Here is a 10,830-nt window from a genome sequence, read left to right as displayed (position 1 = left end):
CTTGGGGTGGGGTGCAAGTGCCGAGAGGAGCTATGGTTCTCCACACCAATAGGCTTCAGTGCAGGCGCAAAACCCATTTCTAATGGATTCAACGAATCATGAACCAGATTGATAGTAATCGTAGTAAAGGTAAGGTTAAGTGTTCCGTTGAGTCAGTGTCGACTCCTGGCGACCACAGAGCCCTGTGGTTATCTTTGGTAGAATACAGGAGGGGTTTATCACTGTCATCTCCAGCACAGCAGGAAATGATGCCTTTCAGCATCTTCCTGTACCACTGCTGCCCAATATAGATGTTTCCTAAAGTCTGGGAAACATATCAGTGGGGATTCGAACTGGCAACCTCTGGCTTGCTAGTCAAGTCATTTCCCCGCTGTACAGATGCTTAGACAGTTGAAATGTATTTCTATACACAGTGGCTGACATATTGTGCAGTGTGCTGCCTGTTGAAGGTTGCATGTGTGTAGCTTGTGAAGCCAGTCAAGAGCCTGTCCTCACTGGCAGGGGAGACTCCATGCACACTCATTTGTGCTTAATCACTGCTCTGCTGCTACTGCCATTGGGAATGAAGGCCAAAATCATGTGAAGAAATTGGCTGTGTGTGCACAGAGCCTCCCCTGACTGCTGCCAGCGAGGATGGACTCCTGGCTGGCTTGCAGTGTGTTCCTCTTTGATGGGCAGTGCGCTGAGGGAAAACAGACACATTCAAGCTTTAGTTTTTAAATGAGTTGAAAGTGGTTTGAGATAATATTTTCTATGGTGTACACACATGGGGTGTATGTATGTGTGTGTGTATATATATGTGTGTGTGTGTATGTGTGTGTGTGTGTGTGTATCTTCACTGCCTCTCCACTCAGAATTGCCTTCCTGGATCAGACCAAAGATCTATTTAGTACAGCTTTCTCTTCCCAACAGTGGCCAGCAGGATGGCTCTGGAAGCAGGTTCGGTGTCAGGGGTTGGCCAGCTTAGGCACTGGCTGAGGGCCGAGGGCCATTAAAAAGCCTAGGGTTGACCCCTGAGGCCCTGGCGAAAAGATTATGGCTGCCACAGAGCACTTTAAGCTGCTGCTGCTGCTGCCTCTGCCAAGGTGAGCCCCAAAACGTGCAGGGGCTAATCAATGGTCATGGCTCAGAGCCATCTTCAGCAGCTGTGCTGGTAGCCACCAGCTTCCTTTACCTATAATGCAGTGCCCTTGCTACTGCATCCAGTCATGTAATGGGGGCGGGCCGTGTAATTTTAAAAAGATGGCAACTCCTAGTGGTTGCCCCGCCGACTCCACTGCTGCTGCCAAAGGGGTTACAAAGGTACTTGGCCATGGGCCCTCACAAACCTGATGCTGGTACTGACTGGAAATTCACAATAGGTTGTCATGGAGATGGCTAGGGTGATGTTTGCCCCTCCTTTGGAATATGGAGGTTTTATTTCACTAACATACCTAAATGAAATGGCTTATAGCTACCAGGCACATTTGGGAGATTTGGGGGAGACTGTCACAAGTTAAACAACAAAACAATTAATCAAGAATACTCAGGTTTAGTCTCATTGACTTCATGGGCTCTCTTTGGAGTTTTGAGTCTTCAGCAGACATTGCCCACCCATTTCCAGAATGAGCTTTACTACTGCAAGTGCTACAAAAGCAACTGAGATGATCAAGATGCACCAAGAAACCCTTGGTGCATGGCATGCACCTAGAAATGCAGGATATGCTCTGTCCCCAAAATAGTTCTATGGAATAAGTAGGAGATCTTTAACAGTCTCTGGAAAGTAGGTTCATGTAGATCAATTACACTCAGCAGCTTGACATGCAGTGGTAGCAAATTTCTGTCTTGAGCCTTGGCTCTGTCAGACTTTCCCTCTACTGAGAGAGACAAGCAGGGTATGAAACAGCAGGTGGAACGTTGTGCTGTGAAGACATAGAGGCAAATGTCTTTCACATTTGTTTAACTCCTTCCATGGATAGTAACAAATGTGAAAGGTATTTGCCCCTCTGTTTCCACAGCACTTACTCATAGTTCCATCTGCTGCTGTTTCTTTCTCCCTTGTCTCTCTGTAGAGGGACTGTCAGACAGTGTGAAGGTTCAAGGCAGAACACATGTTGTCTTCAACTTCAGAAGAATACATTTCTTGGGTGAGAAAGACTGCCTTCTTTTCTAAGATAAGGCTAAGCAGGTGAAACCACCATGATTCTTTCATCCTATTAGAAATCTGATTGAAACCATATGATAAAATAGAAGTCTTTGGTATAAAAGATGTTTCTATTAATGTTTCACACCACACCGTGAGATTAAGGCATGGGCCTATATGCTGTCTTCAGCCTAAAGACCTCATGATAATGTCTGTGCAGGGGCATATCCACCATTGAGCAAGAGGAGACAAATGTTCTTGGGCTGCTAGGGCCTGGGGACTGCCAGGGATCCCCCCTCCCTCAGTCAGTAAACAAAGTGTTTGATGACTGGGAGCAGAAGGCACACCCCCTCACCCCCTCCCTGAGGCAAGTGGTTCGTTTGGCGGCTGTATGTTCTTTCCCTTCCTTGCTCCAAGTGAGGGAGGGAGATAAAGGATACCCCGCTGGCAAATGAACTGCTTGCTGCTGGGAGAGATGGGTATGGCCCATCGGTCCCTTTCAGCTGGTGAGCGCTTTGTTTGCCAGGTGGGAGAGAAAGAACACCCAGTCAGCAAACAAAGCACTGACACCAGCTGGGAAGGACTGAAGGGCCATGCGTCCCTCCCCCCAGTACTGGCCATGCCTCCGCATCAGTGTGCATGTGAGGCCAGTGCAAGGGGCATGGTTGGTGTGGGTGCGCAGTGTGCGAGCAGCTATGAAGATAGGCAGTGAACTGTCCCAGGGCCACTGCCAACCTCACTACACACCTGTATCTGTGCTATGTAGTATATAAAGCCAGTCAACTGAAAAAGAGCCTTTATAAAGCTAGCTAATTGCTGACTAGATATCAGGTCTCCAGCAAGAAAACAATATCCTGTGCTTTCTTCAGGCTCAGAACCTAGGAAGGAAAGGATATGGAATTCAATGGCACTGTGTTTTATTTATTTATTTAAAGAGGTACGTCCTGCCTTTCAGGACAAAGTCCTTACAAGGCAACCAACAACAATCATTAATGACAAAAACAGCATTAACATGCAATTCAATGAAAAGCTTTGCAGACTAGATGGGTCTTGATGGCATGCTGAAAAGCAGCACGAGTGCAGGTCTGGTGAATTTCCTCGAGGGCAACGTTTCAAACCATGATATCACCACAGAAAAAGCCCTATCCCTGGATTCTGTCAACTGAATTTGTATTAAAGACAGTCCGAAGAGCAGGGCTTGTAAGGCTGATAGTAAAGCCTGAGTAGGCTTATATGGTCTTTAAGTAACTTGGCCTCAGGCTATATAGGTATGGGGCATCTGCTGGCTCATAAACAGTGCTGAGAGCTGTGCATGCAAGAGTGATGCTGGTTCACTGGTTCTACACCACTTACCAGCCCATGGATACTCCTAATGATGGAGGGAGAGACTCCATGCAAGTGACGTTGTGTGTCATTGCGCCCTAGGGACAATACACACAGTGCCCTACTGTACAAACAGCATTGCTCACATACAGCGTCTCCCACTGCTGTTAGGAGCATCCACAGGCTGGTAAGTGGCATGTGGCTAGAGAGCTCACTTCCCTCATGGATGCATGGCTCACAATGCTATGTGAGTAATTATGTTCTATGGGCTGTAATGTTCTGGACAACCTGCTAAAATAAGGAGCAACACTTAAAGCAAGAGTGGCCATTGTGCTCCTTCTCAGTACATAAAGGAAGATTTCATAATGGTAAGTTGTATGGTATATAGTATTATAAGACATACATGTTCATCCTTTGTACACTTGGCTGTCATTATCCATGGACTCCATATCCACCATTTCGCATATCTGCAATTTGGTCTTGGAGACCCAGTTTCATTTTCCACAGATAATGAGTGGCCGGAAATTACCTATAAATGACTTCCGGTGTCATTTCGGGCCACCATTATCCAGCCAAGAGCCATTTTGTGGCTCTTTTTAAAATAAAAAATTATTTTTGGGGAATATTTGACCATTTTTGGAGTTTGCGGGGGGGCATTGCTGGATAGCTGGAGAATAAGGTACTGTCTTTTTCTTCTCTTATTTATGTCTCCCTTGCTTTATTGGCCCTTTTTTATTTTGGTTAGGAATCTAAGCCCCCAATTCCCATTGACTCAAGTTTTCGTTATTCGTGGTTTCTGTATTCATGTCTATGAACAAGAACGGAACCCCCATGGATAACAAGGGCCATCTGTATTATGAGCCAACTGAAGTTTAAAGTGCTTAGTGCTCAATAAAACAAAGTTAAAATCCTCTGGATATTAACAGGATTCAGTGCGTTCCCTTTACAATATTACCAACCCACTCACCCCAAATTCATTACATGATTTTGGTTTATTCATGTAAATGAAAGCACAGTGCTCACAATTACACAATTTATAACAACCAACTTGTAAATTGTGCATCCAGATTGAATTTCTCTCTTTTACATACAAAAAAATGGATTTTTGTTCTAAGCAGGAGTAGAATGCAGATCATAAAAAACAGTCCTCATTTTTGATATTTCTTCTGTTCAGCGAAATTTTGCAGGGCAAATTCTGAGACAGTATGTCTATAATAATGGATTTGACAGAAAATCTTCTAGGCTGTTTCCTTCTCTGAAATATTCATTGCACTAATGAGAAAGTGGGCGTTTCATAATGCTGACAAACAGAAAAGCTAGAGCAGAAGATTGAAAGAAATAGTTCACAGAAGCAAGAAATCATGACTAATTCCAGATGTTGTTGCATAGATAATCTGAGGCAAAACTTAGTTTACAACCTCAGAATCTGGGAAACAAACCATCCTTCTTGCAACTAGAACTGGCAAGAATATTTTTAAAAGTATTTTTTTTTAATCTCAATCAATGAATCTAATAGAAACTGTAGAAGAGTAGCCTGTGAATGAACAAGTTTTGTCTATTTCCAGAAGTCCAATCCAAGCAAATCCATCACCAACCAAATCCATCTTTTTCAACATTTAAATCCATTCATCCAAAGCTGCAGTGTCATCTCTCACTTGATTTGAAGCTCCCAGTCAATACCAATATTTAGTGAAAGCTTTTGAAGGGTCAGCACAGAGCTCTTGGCATCATATGCGAAAGCCACTATTTTGTCTTTTCCATCTGAATGTCAACAGAATTAAAACAAATAAATTAAATTCATTTAAAATATTAGCACTGTTATGAGCAAATCCTCAGTCCAGCCCCTTGCTCTGAAGCAAGTTCCTCCACACTCCAGAACACTTAGCTTTCATTCATTTCATCCAGACACTCAAAAAAGGCTATACAACTGGTATGTATCTGTATCATCCTCATCCTCATCCTCATCAAGGCAATCCACCAAACTACTCCTGGGCTTTTCACAAGTTTTCCTCTTGACATGAGTGCTGCCAGAAACCAAGGCCACATGGATACTTCCAGATGGTTAGCTGCTTATATGAAGCAACACCAGGTGGTTCAGACCCAGTTTTATCTATGCCAGGGAAACATGTGGCTAACACAAGGTGTCCTTTTGGCTAGGATTTTCAGAGGAACTGTACTGCTGTGATAATGACCTGATGAACCAGCTACTCCAGTCTCTGCAGCTCTAGAACTCCAGTCTACACAGTTGACCAAGAACACTATGTGGTATAAAGACTTCACAGTTGGCTTGCTGCAGAGAGCTTGGGGGTATCTAGGGATAAATGGTGTCTACACTCTCCATGGTATTCCTGGTACTCCTGGCTGAGAAATTCAGCTTGTAACATGGAATACACAAAGTTGCCCTATGGCTTCACAAAGAGAATGGAGGATAGGTGCAGGTGTCCCATCAGAAGTGACTACGATATAGATTAAGCAGAATAGATCCAACTCAAGGCAATCAACTGGATTACTTGCTACCTGAGAAGCCAAGCAAAAGCCAAAGATGGCAAAGGGCATGCATAAATTCAAGGTGCACCAAGGGGGGCCTGGATGGGAACATGGATGGGAAATCCCAGTCCCTGAAATGCCCCTGTGTGCAGCCTATATTGTGCCTGTGTTCCCACACTGACAGAGGTGGCAGAACGGCTCTTTGAGCCCAATGGGGATTCCTTTGTATGCAGCAGTTGCATCTGCACCAAAATGGATGAACCTTTATGAACTTATATTAAAACTAGTGTTTTGTTAGGTACAGCGATGCTGAGACTTGCTCAATGTTGTAAAGGAATATAATTCAATTATTATTTATTAATGTTATATATTTGTAACCCTAACCCACCTTTGGGTTATGCTGTTATAGCTTGTTAGCTCTCTGCCCAGGTCACAGATATTTTATTCAACTATGTAGATTCACTGTTTACTACTTTGTTTTGTACATATACCATCTTTTTGGCAATACTGTAACTAACAGTATACTGAAACATAAAACGTTTGTCTCTTACCACCAATGCTGACTGTCACAGAAGAAGGTTGCTTTTTAAATCCCAAAATCACTATCCGTTCAACTACACATTTTGTATGGAACTGTCCATTTTCATCTGCACACCTGGGGAAGAAAGAGGGAGAACCTAATTTAGTATTGCTTTGTCCACTATGCTCATTTTCTTCTCCAGCATGCTTTTGTATCAAGAAGGTCTTATTGTTACCAAATCTATGTGCTTTTAAAATCTACGGATACACTCGGGACTCCAGAAGTTATTTAGAAAAATACAGTTAATCCTTACTACCAAAAATGTATCTTGTTGGAAACAGTGTAGCATAGTTCAAATCTTAACAGGTTGAACCAAATTATATATGACTGAACTTCTTAAAATTATAAGATTGCATTTATACAGGGCTTTAGAATTTTCAGAGATTCACATGTATTATCTAAGTACTCCTTACAACAACCTTGACAAGTAATTATGTATGGTTATCCCCATATTGCAGATAGGAGATGACTGAAGAGGAGGTACAAATTAGACACGATGGTGGGAGATCCATGATGGATCTCCACTTGTGAAAAAAGGTTAAATGCAGTCATCGAGGTCCCCAATTTGGACTGGGGCTGCAACGCTGCTGTGAGTGGTGGCTGAACTTCCCCACACCCCATGATCTTCTGGATTTGACTCTCTAAACTGGAGCTGATATTTGACATCCAGGAGAAAACATACCAGTGCCACATGTGTACCTTTATCATTTGCTCTGTACAGCAAATAGCTCCGAGGGGTTATTCAAATGCTGGCTGGCATCCAGACTAATGAAGCACTTGCACAAACAAGTTGCATTAGCACAAGACTGTTGCACTAGCTAGTTGCACTAAGTCTGGAGCTTGCATTCTAGCCTAGTGCTAACACTACCAACAAAGTGCGCAACCTGGGGCATGCCTTGTATGTTTTGCAGGAAACCTTTTCACAATAGTACAAGAGTGCAATGATGAGACTTCATGCAGCTATGCAGTCTTCTTGCATTAGTAGAACCCTGTCCCTTGCGCAAGCACTTTGTTAGTCTAGATGTCAGCATCTAAAAATAACATGGGAAAGGGTTAACTTCTCTCTCCCAGCACTACAGTGTCAATCCGAATTGGGAGGTCCAACGGCTGAATTTAGCTCTTTAAAAAACGAAATAGACCAAAACAAATGATCTTGTGCTATTTCACTGAATTGCCCCTCTGAGACAGAGGCTTACTAAGGCCACCTAGCAAGCTTAGGGCAGAAGTGAGTTCTGAATTGAGGATGGCCTGGTTTTGAGCTTGCACAGATGTGGTATGAGTGGCTTTACTTCCTTTATCGACAAGCTGCTCAGACACTACTGGTGCAGGGGACAGTATCAGGCCCAAGTTTGGAGCAACAAGATTCATGGTATTCTCGGTGGAGTGAAAAAGCAGACCCATCATACTACAACATCTCATATTGCTTATTATGCAGTCCCCTTGGCAGTCTTTCAATTCTTTCTTTGCATTAATCTGGATGTCTGTCATTTTTGGTTCTTTTCTCTAAATACTGTGAATTTAGGGGAAGTTCATTACACCTGGACTAGAACAAGGCTGTGTGGAGCAGCATCTATCAGTTAATCGTATGTAAGACTCAACCAAGGGTGCTGAATACCTTCTACCTCAGTCCCTTTCTCTTCACAGTGGACATTACCTAGATGAGAAGACATTCTGGTGGAAGGTGAACTTCCTGAGCAGGAACTGCTTCTGATTGAGATACTGGAATGAATGACCATCATCTAGGTAGAGCTCACCTGTTGCAGATTCCTACACAGCAGATGAAATATAAAGCAATCAACAAAGCTCTGCAGCATTTAAACAAACATATAAATAATTATTGTTGCTATATGCTGGTGTTTAAATAGTTGAAAAGTATTTATCTGAAAAGTATTTAAGACTAGTCTACACTACACATTCAGGTTGGAAACAGACAATACTGTTTAGAGAGTTCAATGTGGTTCCAGAAAGAGAAGGATCACTCCTCATAGAGTATGGACATACAGGTGGCCCTTGTTACTCACGGTCCCGGCATGTGTGGTTTTGCATATCCACGGTTGGGTCATAGGGACCCAGTTTCTTTATCCATGGTTTTTAAAATAGGCAAAATTTGCCTATCCGTGGTTCCTGCATGGCTGGAAATAACTTCTGATATAATTTCTGGCCACCATTTTGCAGCATGGAGCCATTTTATGGCTCTTTTGACCTTCCCAACAAGAATTTTTGAAAATATTCTCAAATATTTAGAGGATTTGTGGGTTTTGGGGTGCTTCTCTGGAGAGCAGGAGGCCTGGAGAGCAAGGTGCTGTGCTTTATTCCCTTTATTTCTGCTTTTTTGGACCTTCTTTAAGCTTAAGGAACCCAACCCCCCAATTCTCATTGACTCAAGGTTTTGTTATTCGCAGCTTCTGTATTCGTGCCTATAGGCGAGAACAGAATCCCCACGAATAACGAGGGTCTAATGTATTTCTGTTGAACCGCTGTTCTGGTAATTGAGGCTTTGCACAGTTTTGAAACAATGTAAAGACCTATACAACCTGTTTACTAGGTGAATGTTGGGGCATTATTGAATGCTTCAAAAGAACTTCAAAATGTTTAGTATGCATGTAGTAGAAGAGTCAGTTGTCAGGGTTTTGGACAAGTGGGGAGAAATTGGGGATAGGGGTGGGAGGAAATCTATACTTGTAACCTGGAAGGCCAAATTGTGGCAAGTTTTTTCAATGCAGAAGTTAATGAGTCCTGTAAATGAATCTCAGTATGTATGACAGTGAGTAAATACAGACAACCCTTTGCAAAGTGTTAATTTGCCACAGTGTGCATAGAACCACTTGGCAAGTCACTCATCTGTATTGTCCTGCCAAGTTGTGAAAAGCATTTTTACCAAACAATCTACCTTATCAAATTTCCTTGCTTTTCCAGATTTCTGATCAGGCATAGAAGTGTGGTACGTTTTGCTCACTACTTGGCAGGACACTTGCGGGTGACTGGCTTGCCAAATAGTTACTTGCACACTGTGGAAAGTCACCACTCGGCAAACCGTCATCCATACGTGCCTTTTCGGGTTGCCTGCCAGCTTTAGAATATGAAAGGACATAAAAATATGTATCCTACTAACTAGATACCAATGTGTTGCCTGAAACACCTACCTTTATTTTACTTGTGTAATGAGTGCTTTTTACTGAGAATTTAGAGAATGCAAATAAAATCAGTGGTAGCAAGAACTCACAAATTTCCCCAAACTTGTACGTTCTCTATTTTCAATTGAGTTGCTGGTCTGGGTGGGAGACCCTTGCAGCTAGCAAAGGGAAATGGGAGGCAGGAGCATAATGATACTGAAAAACCATGTTGGGAGATACAATGGGTATACATATTTAAAAATAAATCAAATGTTTCAGATTACCTTGTGATCTAGGGCAGCACGCAGTTCATAAGAAACATCTGTCATCCATTCTGTGGATTTTCCAACAGAAGTCTTCAGTGGTATAAGAGTCCCCCCACGCTGAAGCGCAGGAATCTGCAATTAGCAAAGGTCAGAAGAACAGAAAAATTTAAATACAGTAGGCCTCCTTGGAGTGAAGGAGATCAAACAATGGAAAACTTTTTTAAAATTCCATTTAAAATCAATGATATAAAAACCACAAACATACATTATTCAGTGTTACTGGGATTTTCAGTACGCCTTGACTTGCCAGACATCTAAAATTTCGGAAGTCATACCAGATCTGCATCACAATAAACAGGAAAAAGAAATTAGGATGAATTACAGATTTATAAATTTATATTCCACCTCCTTATTCATTCAAGAATTTTGAATTAGTCACAGCAACATAAAATTCCCATATAAATAATTCATAAATACCTGTAAACACAAGAGAAATAAAACAAAGAGAAACAACAATAAAACCACAGTATCAGCAGGACCTCTAAAATTTATTTAGTGGATTTTCAAATTAGCTTTACTTTCATCCACTAAAATCTAGCAGTGATTTATATATTCATGTGTCTCAACAGAGCTCATTTCACTATCTTTGAGGAACTAGAGAAACCACTCCGATATTTCCTGCACCAGTTCTTACTTCCCTCCTGTAGATCTTAACAGGTAAACATTCTATATTGTGAGAGGAGCTTCTTGAGATAGGTGGATTCAAGGCCACTAAGACCTTTAAAGACTGAAAGCAGCACCTTGAATTTGCACCGAGAAGCGAAACAGAATCCAGTGCAGTTGCCACAAGCATCTCTGGGTTAATGGCATTAGAGGATATCACATTGACTGTGATGTCACCTCCCCTTCCACATATCAGTAAAAGTATTGACTTAATAG

The 10,830-nt window shown here is 42.2% G+C and overlaps 1 protein-coding gene across 4 annotated transcripts in view; it reads right to left on the bottom strand.

Moving 5' to 3' along the window:
* Positions 1–3,044: 3,044 nt before the first annotated feature.
* GANC (glucosidase alpha, neutral C) overlaps positions 3,045–10,830 on the bottom strand; it is a 64,931-nt gene continuing 57,145 nt past the window's right edge. For all 4 annotated transcript variants that reach the window (XM_053285844.1, XM_053285845.1, XM_053285842.1 and 1 more), the window contains 5 exons: positions 10,157–10,231; positions 9,910–10,023; positions 8,167–8,279; positions 6,484–6,587; positions 3,045–5,206 (listed from right to left, as the gene is read on the bottom strand). In XM_053285844.1, coding sequence (XP_053141819.1) covers positions 5,097–5,206; positions 6,484–6,587; positions 8,167–8,279; positions 9,910–10,023; positions 10,157–10,231 — 516 coding nt within the window. In that variant the 3' untranslated portion in view covers positions 3,045–5,096. The remainder of the gene's footprint in view (positions 5,207–6,483; positions 6,588–8,166; positions 8,280–9,909; positions 10,024–10,156; positions 10,232–10,830) is intronic.

Source organism: Hemicordylus capensis, chromosome 1, assembly GCF_027244095.1.
Source record: "Hemicordylus capensis ecotype Gifberg chromosome 1, rHemCap1.1.pri, whole genome shotgun sequence".
Lineage (NCBI taxonomy): Eukaryota > Metazoa > Chordata > Lepidosauria > Squamata > Cordylidae > Hemicordylus > Hemicordylus capensis.
This window is presented reverse-complemented; position numbering and strand designations above follow the sequence as displayed.